Source organism: Heptranchias perlo, chromosome 8 (genome assembly GCF_035084215.1).
Source record: "Heptranchias perlo isolate sHepPer1 chromosome 8, sHepPer1.hap1, whole genome shotgun sequence".
Taxonomy (NCBI): domain Eukaryota; kingdom Metazoa; phylum Chordata; class Chondrichthyes; order Hexanchiformes; family Hexanchidae; genus Heptranchias; species Heptranchias perlo.
Window position 1 is genome coordinate 74409877 of NC_090332.1, and position 14272 is coordinate 74424148.

General features: G+C 43.1%; 1 protein-coding gene across 1 annotated transcript in view; it reads left to right on the plus strand.

The window, feature by feature from the left end:
- Nucleotides 1–14272, plus strand: part of LOC137324234 (metabotropic glutamate receptor 1-like) — a 236232-nt gene that overhangs the window by 163032 nt on the left and 58928 nt on the right. The window contains exon 4 of the mRNA XM_067988380.1: nt 10602–10848. Within this exon, the coding sequence (XP_067844481.1) occupies nt 10602–10848 (247 nt within the window). The remainder of the gene's footprint in view (nt 1–10601; nt 10849–14272) is intronic.

Here is a 14272-nt window from a genome sequence, read left to right on the forward strand (position 1 = left end):
AATCCTCCACCCATGCCAGAATATTACCCCCAATCCAGTGATTCTTTATCTTGAGCAATAATCTTTTATGTGGCACCTTGTCGAATGCCTTCTGGAAGTCTGAATACACCACGTCCACTGGTTCCCCTTTATCCACTCTGTATGTTATATCCTCAAAGAACTCAAGCAAATTTGTCAGACATGACTTCCCCTTCGTAAAGCCATGCTGACTTTGTCCTATTAAATTATGTTTATCCAAATGTTCCGCTACTGTCTCCTTAATAATAGACTCCAAAATTTTACCCACCACAGATGTTAGGCTAACTGGTCTATAATTTCCAGCCTTCTGCCTACTACCCTTTTTAAATAACGGTGTTACATTAGCAGTTTTCCAATCTGCCGGGACCTTTGCCGAGTCCAGAGAATTTTGGAAAATTATTACCAAAGCATCCACAATCCCTACTGCCACTTCCCTCAAGACCCTGGGATGTAAGCCATCAGGTCCAGGGGATTTATCCACCTTGAGTCCCATTAATTTACTGAGTACCAATTCCTTAGTGATTTTAATGGTATTTAGCTCCTCGCCCCCCCCCCCCCTCGAGCCCCCCGTTTGTCCACTGTTGGGATATTCTTAGTGTCCTCTACCGTAAAGACTGAAACAAAATATTTGTTCAGCATTTTTGCCATCTCCATGTTTCCCACCATTAATTTCCCGGTCTCATCCTCCAAGGGACCTACGTTTGCCTTAGCCACCCTTTTTCTTTTTATATAACTGTAGAAACTCTTGCTATCTGTTTTTATATTTTTTGCTAATTTATTTTCATAATCTATCTTCCCTTTCTTAATCAATCCTTTCGTTACTTTTTGCTGTCTTTTGAAGACTTCCCAATCTTCTATCCTCCCACTAAGTTTGGCTACCATATATGTCCTTGTTTTTAGTCGGATACTATCCTTAATTTCTTTACTTAGCCACGGATGGCTGTCATTTCTTTTACACCCTTTTTTCCTCAGTGGAATATTTTTTTTTTGAAAGTTGTAGAATAACTCCTTAAATGAACACCACTGCTCATGTACCGTCTTACCCTTTAAACTATTTTCCCAGTCCACTTTAATCAATTCCGCTCTCATACCATCATAGTCTCCTTTATTCAAGCTCAGTACGCTTGTTTGAGAACCAACCTTCTCACCCTCTAATTGGATATGGAATGTAACCATGTTATGGTCACTCATTCCAAGGGGATCCTTAACTAGGACATTATTAATTAATCCTGGCTCATTACACAGGACCAGGTCCAAGGTTGCTTGCCCCCTTGTAGGATCAGTTACATACTGCTCAAGAAATCCATCCCTAATACACTCAATAAACTCTTCCTCAAGGCTGCCCTGCCCAATTTGATTTGTCCAGTTAATATGATAGTTAAAATCCCCCATAATTATAGCTGTTCCCTTATTACATGCCCCGACTATTTCCTGATTAATACTTCTTCCAGCAGAGTTGCAACTATTAGGAGGCCTATATACTACGCCCACGAGTGTTTTTTCCCCTTATTATTCCTTATCTCTACCCAAACTGTTTCATTATCCTGATCCTTTGTCCCAATATCTTTTCTCTGTATTACAGTGATTCCTTCCCTTATTAACATAGCCACCCCACCTTCCCTTCCTTCCTGCCTGTCCTTCCTGATTGTTAAATACCCTGGCATATTTAATTCCCAGTCGTTGTCACCCTGCAGCCATGTTTCTGTAATGGCCACAAGATCATACCCATACGTAGTTATTTGTGCCGTTAACTCGTCCATTTTGTTACGAATGCTACATGCATTCAGATAAAGAACTTTCAAATATGTTTTGTGACACTTAGTTCCTGCTTTTTCCTTTTTTAACACTTTACCTTTTTCTCCATACCTTCTGACCCTTCCTGACACGCTTTCCTCTGTCTCCCTGCTCAGGTTCCCAACCCCCTGCCACAGCTTTGATGCTGGGTTAATCGCCTTGCACCTTCTAGTTTTTATTTTATCTCTCGTGCCTAAAGTACACTTTCTTTCCGCTGCTCTACGCTTTTCCCTTTCACTTGTTCTTGAACAACTGTTTGTACTATTTGTATTGTAGATTTCCCCTGGGTCTTCCCCTCTCTTGCTGCTCTCAACTTTATTCCCTTCTGACTCCCCGCTCAGGTTCCCATCCCCCTGCCATTCTAGTTTAAACCTTCCCCAACAGCACTAGCAAACACCCCTGCGAGGACATTGGTCCCGGTCCTGCTCGGGTGTAACCCGTCACGCTTGTACAGGTCCCACCTTCCCCAGAACCGGTCCCAATGCCCCAGGAATCTAAATCCCTCCCTCCTACACCATCCCTGCAGCCACGCATTCATCCTGTCTATTCTCCTGTTCCTATACTCACTAGCACGTGGCACTGGTAGTAATCCTGAGATCACTACCTTTGAAGTCCTGCTTTTTAATTTATCTCCTAACTCCTTAAATTCACCTTGCAGGACCTCATCCCTTTTTTTCCCTATGTTCAGCGAGGTTTTGCCCGCCCAAGATTCATCGAGGGTTTGACCCACCCAAGGTTCATCGAGGGTTTGACCCACCCAAGGTTCAGTGATGGTTTGACCCACCCAAGGTTCATCGAGGGATTGACCCACCCAAGGTTCAGTGAGGGTTTGACCCACCCAAGGTTCAGCGAGAGTTTGACCCACCCAAGGTTCAGCGAGAGTTTGACCTACCCAAGGTTCAGTGAGGGTTTGACCCACCCAAGGTTCAGCGAGAGTTTGACCCACCCAAGGTTCAGCGAGAGTTTGACCCACCCAAGGTTCAGTGAGGGTTTGACCCACCCAAGGTTCAGTGAGGGTTTGACCCACCCAAGGTTCAGCGAGAGTTTGACCCACCCAAGGTTCAGCAAGAGTTTGACCCACCCAAGGTTCAGCGAGAGTTTGACCCACCCAAGGTTCAGCGAGAGTTTGACCCACCACAACTGACTTCATAAAACAAAATTAAAACTAAATTAAAACAGGAACTCCACTTGCAGAGGCTGAAACGGAACAGGAGCTGGGGATGATTAACGACCATTCACCAAAACCGAACCACCAACGTGCAGCTGACGCCAACAAAACTAATCGTCTAATAGAAGTCAAGGCAACTCGAAATAGGTGATTGGCCAGGCCATATTTGGAACATTAGAAGCAATTTTGGACACCCAGACTTCAAAAGAATGTTGATCGATGAGAGTGCACAAAGGAAAATGACAAGGATTGTTCTAGGATCGAGGGCTGTAATTTCTTAAGACTGATTCACATAAATCATTGGGGGGAAAATGAATTGAGAGGAGTGTTGCGTGGAATGAATAATGTAGATGTGATCTTGCAAGCTGAAGAACGAGCCTGTATGTATCCAGCTCCATTCCACGTCCCGAAGAGTTTCACAACCAGATCGTGTTTTCCTCACACCTCTGTGAAGCACCTGTGGGATGTTTTTCCTTTGCTGAAGGTGCTATATAAATACAAGGTGATGTTACTTTTTGAAATGCAGCGACTGGTGTTATGTAGACAAACATGGCAGCCAATTTGTCCACAAACAGCTAAAGTTGCCAACCCTCCCAGATTGTTCAGGTGTCCCCCAGAATTAAAGATTAATCACTCCTGCGAGCAACCCAGAAGAAAAATTATAAGCGGCATTTTTGTCACCTCTTTCGCTCTGGCCGGACTCACAGCAGACACGGGGGGCTCAATTTTGAAATGGTGGTGGGTTGGCAGTGGAGAGGGAGGGGGGGGGGTGAAAGTGCGCGTGGCAAACCCGCATAAACAAACCTTACCGTTTCCAACACGATCGCAACGTAATTGATGTTGATTAACATGCTCTCCGGGTTTCGCGCCCAGCAGCTAGCCTGATTGACAGGGGCTGCAACGGGGTCGGGGGGGGGGGGAGAGAAAGAGAGAGAGAGTGAGACGTCATCCGGCGCTGGAATGGAAGATTGTCGGGGGGGGGGGGGGTGGAGAGTGGGAAGATCGGGGGGAGGGAGAGGGGAAGATCGGGGGGTGAAGAGGGGGAGATCGGAGAGGGAGACATCGGATATCGGAGCAGGGTGGAAAGGGAGGTTGATTTTGTGTTTTAACCTCGTGCAATGGTTTTTTATTTAATTTATTTCTCTTTAATTGCCGGCGGGACTTTCGGATTCGGTCGCCCGCGCACACACAGGTGCGTCCGTGGAGAACTCGGAAGTCGGCAGGTTGGAGCCGGCTTCTAAACCGGAACATGATTTCCCTGATTTTCAGAGCCAGCCCCCGCCCCCAACGCATCAACAATTTCCCGGGGAAATTGAGCCCAGGGGCTCTGGCACATGTGCACTCTAACAAGTAAAACCACTGCAATGGATAGAGCGGCTTCTAGCATGCAGAGGATTGTGGGTATACTAGCCACCATTATTGACCAATTGCCACGAGGATTGATGTGTTGGGCAACCAATAGCGGCAACATGGGGGCGGGGTGGTTGGAGGTGGGAGGTCATTTGATGAAACTCTTGGAATATGGTCCAACCAGAGTTGGCAACCCTATAGTCAGTAAATGAAGGAATGACCAGATAATCAGTTTGGTGATGTTGGTTGAGGGATGAATGTTGGCCAGAACACTAGGAGGACTCCATTGCTCTGCTTCGACTAGTGCCGTGGGATATTTTACATCCACCTGAGAGGGCCTTGGTTTAACGTCTCATCCGAAGGACGGCACCTCCGACATTGCAATGCTCCCTCAGTACTGGCACTGAAGTGTGGGCCTAGATTATATGCTCAAGTCCAAGAGTGGGGCCTGAACTCACGACCTTCCAGAAGTGAGAGTGCGACCAACATGAGCCAAACTGGCAGTATAAGGAAAGTTTTGTTAGGCCCCACCTTGCAGAGGCTCACATTCTGCCAGCACATGTCAGAATAATTCGCGGAGTATGTCACAACGTTCTGATATGCACTGACTGTAAGAACCTGAGACCTCTCAAAATTCATCCTTTTAACTAGAAGTTACAAGTGTGAAATTAACAGTCATCAGGCAAGTCTGGAGATTAGGAGGAAGCTTTTTATCATAGATTGGCGGATTTGTGGAACGAATTCCCAGCTCAAGTGTGGAATAGTTAATGTAGAATCACATAGCACAGAAGGAGGCCATTCAGCCCATCATGTCTGTGCTGGCTCTTTGAAAGATCTACCCAATTAGTCACACTCCCCCCTGCTTTTTCTCCATGGTCCTGCAAATTTATCCTTTTCAAGTATTTATCAAACTCCCTTTTGAAAGTTACTATTGAATCTGCTTCCACCTCCCTTTCAGGCAGTGCATTCCAGATCATAACAATTTGCGGAGTAAAAAGATTTCTCTTCATCTCCCTTTTGGTTCTTTTGCCAATTATTTTAAACCTGTGTCCTCTAGTTACCGACCCTCCTGCCAATGGAAACAGTGTCTCCTTATTTACTCTACTAAAACCCTTCATGATTTTGAACACCTCTATTAAATCTCCCCTTAACCTTCTCTGCTCTAAGGAGAACAATCCCAGCTTCACTAGTTTCTCCATGAAACTGAAGTCTCTCATCCCTGGTATCATTTGCCTTGAGCAGTCACTGGAGGTTCTGCTTCTCTGTTCATTTTCTAGTCTCCTTGTTATGCTTGCTTCGCACATTCAGTGTTGTGAAAATACCGTGTAATCGGTGTTTTGATTTTTTTTCTAATTTCTCTTTTTGAAAATGCGTTCAGAGGAAAGGAGTGCATGAATAAACATTTCGCTACTCCCCGCTCCCGGCACGTAGCCTCACCACCGGGAGCGCTGATCGTAGGCTGAGAACGGACGGAATATCTTACGCTTCGCAGACACGATTTCCTGAAGTACGATCCTGTTGGGGGCAGGCGGGGGGGGGGGGGAAGGATTAAATTATGAGGACAGGTTGCATAGACTTCCAAGTCACACACCATCCTGGCTGCAGTGTGTACCATCCACAGGATGCACTGCAGCAACCCGCCAAGGCTTCTTCAACAGCACTTCCCAAACCCGCGACCTCTACCACCTAGAAGGACAAGAGCAGCAGGCACATGGGAATAACACCACCTGCACGTTCCCCTCCAAGTCACACACCATCCCGACTTGGAAATATATCGCCGTTCCTTCATCGTCGCTGGGTCAAAATCCTGGAACTCCCTACCTAACAGCACTGTGGGAGAACCTTCGCCACACGGACTGCAGTGGTTCAAGAAGGCGGCTCACCACCACCTTCTCAAGGGCAATTAGGGATGGGCAATAAATGCCGGCCTCGCCAGCGATGCCCACATCCTATGAATGAATAAAAAAAAGACTTGGCTTTTATTCCCTTGAGTTTAGAAGGTTGAGGGATGATTTAATCGCTGTGTTTAAAATGTTGAAGGGACTCGATAGGGTAAATTCAGTGAAACTATTTCCTCTAGAGAGGGAGTCCAGAACAAGAGGGCATACTCTTAAAATTAGAGCCAGGCCATTCAGGAGAGAAATCAGGAAGCATTTCTTCACGCAAAGGGTAGTGGAAATTTGAAATTCTCCCCCCCCCCCCCACCCCGCAAAAGGCTGTGGATGCTGGGGGTCAATTGAAATTTTCAAGACTGAGATCGATAGATTTTTGTTGGGTAAGGCCATCAATGGAAATGGAGAAAAGTCGGGTAAATGGGGTTGAGGTACAATTCAGCCATGATCTAAATGAATGGCGGAGCAGGCTCAAGGGGTTGAATGGCATCTCCAGTTCCTATGTGCACTGAAAGTGGAAGATTTAGCCTCTGATGTTTTAATGTAAAAGGTGGCTAACAGAACAGAGACAGGGTCCTGCACTGTGCAGTCCCACACCGCTGAAACAAAACATTTCCCCGAATTTCTATAAAATTGGCCCAAGAGAAACATAATAATGCAAACATTTCTGTACAGAAAACCAGCTCCAAGAGGCAGGGAACATTGTAGTCACTCAGAAACGACAACATGATGAATCACAAAGCTAACCACTGGAACAGCTGTGCAAGAAATTTACCTTTCATTGTTATTCTCTCTCTGTTTGCTTTTCTATCTCTATTTCAGCCTCTAAATAGTAGAACTATTTGGCATTCATTGATAAACAAACTAGTTCAGGATTTTAATAATCTGAACAAATCTGAGTGAATTACATAGAATTCAAAGCAGAGAATCAAGCCATTCGGCCCAATTGGTCTATGCCAGTGTTTTTGCTCCACTCACGCCTCCTTCCACCTTACTTCATTTAACCCTATCTGCATATCCTTCTATTCCTTTCTCCCTCATGCTTCCCCTTAAAGGCATCTATACTATTCATCTCAACTGCTCTATGTAGTAGCAAGTTCCACATTCTAACCACTCTCTGGGTAAAGAAGTTTCTCCTGAATTCTTTATTGGATTTATTAGTGACTATCTTATATATATAGCCTCTAGTTTTGGAGTGAGGGCACAAGTAAAACGGTAGAACCCCTGAGCTCAAACTTACACCAGAGCAGAGGAACAAGATCAACCCCCCACACCCAAGAAATTTTAGGTTTGCGATAGCGATTCTCCCGGAAACTCCAGTAAATGGACCCTGTGTCCCCTATGATCAGGAGTTTACCATTACTGCCCAATACCTGGTCAAACAATAGCGTGTCCTGGGGGCCGTAACATTGAAACTCCTCATTGTGTGTACCGGATACTGTAATCTTGCACAGGCCTCCACATGCATTTCTCCTATCTTCTAAAAGGTGGACTGATAAACATCTTATTGAGACAAGGTCAACAGTAAATGGAAATAATGTCCATGCATTTTTCATCCCTCTTTATATCCAGTAGAATCTGTCTGAGGTGAATGCAGGAAACCAGGACCTGTGCCAGTATGATGTCGATCAGACATATTAAGGTCGATTTTGCGATGGTGGCGGGTTGTCAGCGGGGGTGGGGGAGGGTGAAGGTGCACGTGGCAAACCCGCATGAACAAAATTTACCGTTTCCAACGCGATCGCATGTTGATTGCTGATGATTAACGTCCTCTCTGGGTTTTGCGCCCGGCAGCCAGCCTGAGTGACAGAGCGAGGGAGGGGGGGGGGGCCGAGAAAGATAGAGAGCGAGACGTCATCAGGCGCTGGAACAGAAGATCGGGGTGGGGGAGGGGAAGATCGGGGGGGGGGGGGGTGTAGGATTTAAAGCCCCTAATTTCAGGATTATAATTTAATCCAATCCAAGGACTGGTTCGTGACAACAACATGACCACCACGGTACTGGTATTATGGTTAAAGGCAAAACAGATTTATTAAGCACATCACAATTAGTACAAAGAAAGTGATACCTAGCAAAGAGAAATAGTCACAGTCTGTTCCTTGAAACCTTGGAAGTATCCCTCCAAGTGACTGCGGCACGGTCTCTCTCTCTCTCTCTCTCTTGCTGTGTTCTGTTGACTGAAGAGTTCTCTTCTTCCTTGCCAGAATCTTGTGCGCCTTCCTCAGCTTTTGAGGTCTCTTCTTATACCCTTTTTCAGTCTATGTGGCAGTTCACTATCACATCCACATCTCTCAGCCTCACCATTAATCATGTCTCTCACCCTTTAGAAGTTACATTCCAAGCATAACTCCTGGTACCATCTGTGCCTTGTTGTTACAGACTTAACAGTAGAGTTTGCATTGCCAGTCTTCACAGGACACCGTTTGTATAACTTCTATTCACTAGCTTGCAGGGGCTCGAGATAGAGAGGCCTGAGCCTCGGTGACTCCCTGATTTATTTTACCTTCAGTTCCTTTATCTACATGCCTTTTGGACATTATGTCATTACAGCACATCCTCCCTCAGCGCCTGTGATTTTCCCCAAGGTCTTTTAGTTTTAACTGCAAACTTGACTGTAGTAACCATCATGCACCCTTCTCGGCCCACCAGTACTTTCTTATTGAATACACGTTACATGGTTCATACTATATTAATACACAGTACAGTTTACATTTATAAATACATAGATTCACAGTACATTTAATTCTACTTCTACTATTGATTATAATTATACTAAATTATATGTTATTGGGTTAATTCTTACAGGGAAGAGGGGAGGATCGGCGGGGGGAGAGGGGAAGATCGGGGGGGAGAGGGGGAGTGAAGGGGGGGACATCGGGGGGTGAAGAGGGGGACATCAGGAGGACATCAGGGGGTGAAGAGGGGGACATCGGGAGGACATCAAGGGTGAAGAGGGGGACATCAAGGGTGAAGAGGGGGACATCGGGAGGACATCAAGGGTGAAAAGGGGGACATCGGGAGGACATCAAGGGTGAAGAGGGGGACATCGGGAGGACATCGGGGGGGGTGAAGAGGGGGAGATCGGGAGGACATCGGGGGGTGAAGAGGGGGACATCGGGAGGACATCAGGGGGTGAAGAGGGGGACAGCGGGAGGACATTGGGGGGGTGAAGAGGGGGAGATCAGGAGGACATCAAGGGTGAAGAGGGGGACATCGGGGGGGGGTGAAGAGGGGGAAATCGGGAGGACATCGGGGGGGTGAAGAGGGGGACATCGGGAGGACATCAGGGGGTGAAGAGGGGGACATCGGGAGGACATCAGGGGGTGAAGAGGGGGACATCGGGAGGACATGGGGGGGTGAAGAGGGGGAGATCGGGAGGACATCAGGGGGTGAAGAGGGGGACATCGGGAGGACATGGGGGGGTGAAGAGGGGGACATCGGGAGGACATCAGGGGGTGAAGAGGGGGACATCGGGAGGACATGGGGGGGTGAAGAGGGGGAGATCGGGAGGACATCGGGGGTGAAGAGGGGGACATCGGGAGGACATGGGGGGTTGAAGAGGGGGAGATCGGAGAGGGAGACATCGGACATCGGAGCAAGGTGCAAAGGTAGGTTCATTTTGTGTTTTAATTTCCTTCTATGGTTTTTTATGTAATTTATTTAGTTTCTCCCTTCACGCCTGGTTTCACCAGGCATGAATCAGAAGCGGTGGGCAAGCTGCCCAGGTAAGTTAAAAATCTTTACAATTAATTAATCTGTCACAGGTATAATGCCTTAAGTACCTCCATGAGGTACATTTGGCTCTTTAACTGTCATCCCACCGGCTTTAATTGCCTGCGGGACTTCCGATTTCAGGTCGCCCGCGCGCGCACAGGTGGGTCCCTGGGAAACTCGGAAGTCGGCAGGTTGGAGTCAGCTTCCAAACCCCGAACAGGATTTCCGCGATTTTCGAAGGCCCCCTGCCCCTAAAGCACCCGCAATTGCCCCCTGAACTTGAGCCCATTGTGCATGCTATTCTGTGCAACATCTTTCTCAGTTGTGTATACATTCTGCTCTTTCCAGTCTCAATCCCCTAGTTGACTGCGTCTATCTCCAGAGACTGGAGTATACCAACGCTAATGGAACGGATTTGTTTAACGAAAGGTGGAATGATGCATTGTGAAGAAGTAACTGTCAATCGTTGACTCGACTGTAAAAGAAAACCACACCAGAATCCATCTGTAAAATTACCAATGACAAGCTTGGCATCCCCAAATCACTCCTTTCTAATTTACCTTGTCTTCCCTTTTATTTTCAGGGGGGGTGTCGATAAAAATAGCAAAGTAATTGAGTAAAATTGCAACACGTCTCACTGCAGAAAACCTGTTTCTCTTCTCCAGGGAATGAAAGTTTAGCAGAAAATTACGTGCAAGACAGCAAGATGGGTTTCATCATTAATGCCATTTATGCCATGGCCCATGGGTTGCATGACATGCACAGATCTCTCTGTCCAGGTCATACGGGACTATGTGATGCAATGCGGCCTATTGATGGTAGCAAGTTACTACAGTATATAATAAAGACTTCATTCATTGGAGTTTCTGGTGAGGAAGTGTGGTTCGACGAAAATGGAGATTCTCCAGCAAGGTAACATTAGCACAAAAAATATTACTAAAATTTCCAATGTAATATTTGGGGGTATTTATGTGGGATGTATAGTATGGAGGTAATTATTTGGTATGTATTATTTGGGATGTTTATTTGACATGTATTATTTGGGGCTGTTTATTTGAGATGTATTATTTGGGATTGTTTATTATTTGAGGTATTTATTTGAGATGTATTATTTGGGGTGTTTATTTGAGATGTATTATTTGGGGTGTTTATTTGAGATGTATTATTTGGGATGTTTATTTGAGATGTATTATTTGGGGTGTTTATTTGAGATGTATTATTTGGGGTGTTTATTTGAGATGTATTATTTGGGTCTGTTTATTTGAGATGTATTATTTGGGGTGTTTATTTGAGATGTATTATTTGGGGTGTTTATTTGAGATGCATTATTTGGGGTGTTTATTTGAGATGTATTATTTGGGTCTGTTTATTTGAGATGTATTATTTGGGGTATTTATTTGAGATGCATTATTTGGTGGTGTTTATTTTAGATGTATTATTTGGGTCTGTTTATTTGAGATGTATTATTTGGGGTGTTTATTTGAGATGTATTATTTGGAGGGTATTATTTGAGATGTATTGTTTGGAGTGTTTATTTGGGATGTATTATTTGGGGTGTTTATTTGGTATGTATTATTTGGGGTGTTTATTTGAGATGTATTATTTGGAGTGTTTATTTGGGATGTATTATTTGGGGTGTTTATTTGGGATGTATTATTTGGGTCTGTTTATTTGAGATGTATTATTTGGGGTGTTTATTTGAGATGTATTATTTGGAGTGTTTATTTGGGATGTATTATTTGGGGTGTTTATTTGGTATGTATTATTTGGGGTGTTTATTTGGGATGTATTATTTGGGTCTGTTTATTTGAGATGTATTATTTGGGGTGTTTATTTGAGATGTATTATTTGGAGTGTTTATTTGGGATGTATTATTTGGGGTGTTTATTTGGTATGTATTATTTGGGTCGGTTTATTTGAGATGTATTATTTGGGGTGTTTATTTGAGATGTATTATTTGGAGTGTTTATTTGAGATGTATTATTTGGGTCGGTTTATTTGAGATGTATTATTTGGGGTGTTTATTTGAGATGTATTATTTGGAGTGTTTATTTGAGATGTATTATTTGGAGTGTTTATTTGAGATGTATTATTTGGGTCTGTTTATTTGAGATGTATTATTTGGGTCGGTTTATTTGGGATGTATTATTTGGGGTGTTTATTTGGTATGTATTATTTGGGTCGGTTTATTTGAGATGTATTATTTGGGGTGTTTATTTGAGATGTATTATTTGGGGTGTTTATTTGAGATGTATTATTTGGGGTGTTTATTTGAGATGTATTATTTGGGGTGTTTATTTGAGATGTATTATTTGGGGTGTTTATTTGAGATGTATTATTTGGAGTGTTTATTTGAGATGTATTATTTGGGGTGTTTATTTGAGATGTATTATTTGGGGTGTTTATTTGAGATGTATTATTTGGGGTGTTTATTTGAGATGTATTATTTGGAGTGTTTATTTGAGATGTATTATTTGGGGTGTTTATTTGAGATGTATTATTTGGGGTGTTTATTTGAGATGTATTATTTGGGGTGTTTATTTGAGATGTATTATTTGGAGTGTTTATTTGAGATGTATTATTTGGGGTGTTTATTTGAGATGTATTATTTGGGGTGTTTATTTGAGATGTATTATTTGGGGTGTTTATTTGAGATGTATTATTTGGGGTGATTATTTGGAATGTATTATTTGGAGTGTTTATTTGAGATGTATTATTTGGGGTGTTTATTTGAGATGTATTATTTGGAGTGTTTATTTGAGATGTATTATTTGGGGTGTTTATTTGAGATGTATTATTTGGGGTGTTTATTTGAGATGTATTATTTGGAGTGTTTAATTGAGATGTATTATTTGGGGTGTTTATTTGAGATGTATTATTTGGGGTGTTTATTTGAGATGTATTATTTGGAGTGTTTATTTGAGATGTATTATTTGGAGTGTTTATTTGAGATGTATTATTTGGGGTGTTTATTTGAGATGTATTATTTGGGGTGTTTATTTGAGATGTATTATTTGGGGTGATTATTTGGGATGTATTATTTGGGGTGTTTATTTGAGATGTATTATTTGGGGTGTTTATTTGAGATGTATTATTTGGAGTGTTTATTTGAGATGTATTATTTGGGGTGTTTATTTGAGATGTATTATTTGGAGTGTTTATTTGAGATGTATTATTTGGGGTGTTTATTTGAGATGTATTATTTGGGGTGTTTATTTGAGATGTATTATTTGGGGTGTTTATTTGAGATGTATTATTTGGGGTGATTATTTGGGATGTATTATTTGGGGTGTTTATTTGAGATGTATTATTTGGGGTGTTTATTTGAGATGTATTATTTGGAGTGTTTATTTGAGATGTATTATTTGGGGTGTTTATTTGGGATGTATTATTTGGGGTGTTTATTTGAGATGTATTATTTGGAGTGTTTATTTGAGATGTATTATTTGGGGTGTTTATTTGAGATGTATTATTTGAGTCTGTTTATTTGAGATGTATTATTTGGGTCTGTTTATTTGAGATGTATTATTTGGGTCTGTTTATTTGAGATGTATTATTTTGGGTGTTTATTTGAGATGTATTATTGGGGGCTGTTTATTTGGAATATATTATTTGGGGCTCTTTATTTGAAATGTATCATTTAGGGTGTTTTTTGATATGCATTATTTCAGGCAGTTTAGTTGGTATGTAATCGTTTTGCGTGTTTATTTCGTATATATTATTTAGGGTTGTTTAGTTGGGTTGTATTTTGTTGGCGGGCTATAAATTGGGCCCTGTAATGCCCTTGTATAGGCACAACATGGCCTCCTAATGACGCAAAATAGCATCCGGAATGCGCATGCAAGTGCGCCGGATGCCACCTTGGTAAAGGCGTTTGCGCACTCGCAGATAACGAACGCCGACACCATGTAAAGAGAATATGCGGTAGATCAATGTGCAACGCTGATTTAAAGGGACAGATGCGATTTTGGAACTCAACGCTCCAGCCAACGCACTGTCTTAACCTTGCACAGCTGAACAGGTCGTAAACAGCATGGAGGACCCCCAACCAGCGCTATTTAAATGGATCATGCAGGATTTACAGGTTCGTTGCTGGATTATTGCTTCTAGAAGCTGATGCATTTGTACCTGTTTTTGTTACCTCCTATAGTTGAATACTAGTAATAGGGGACATAGCCTAAAAATTAGAGGCAGGACTTGCAGGAGTGAAGTTAGGAAACAATTCTACGCACAACTGGTGGTAAAAGTTTGGAACCCTCTTCTGCAAATGGCAGTTGATGCTAACTCAGTTGTTCATTTTAAATCTGAGATTGATAGACTTTTGTTAACCAAGGGT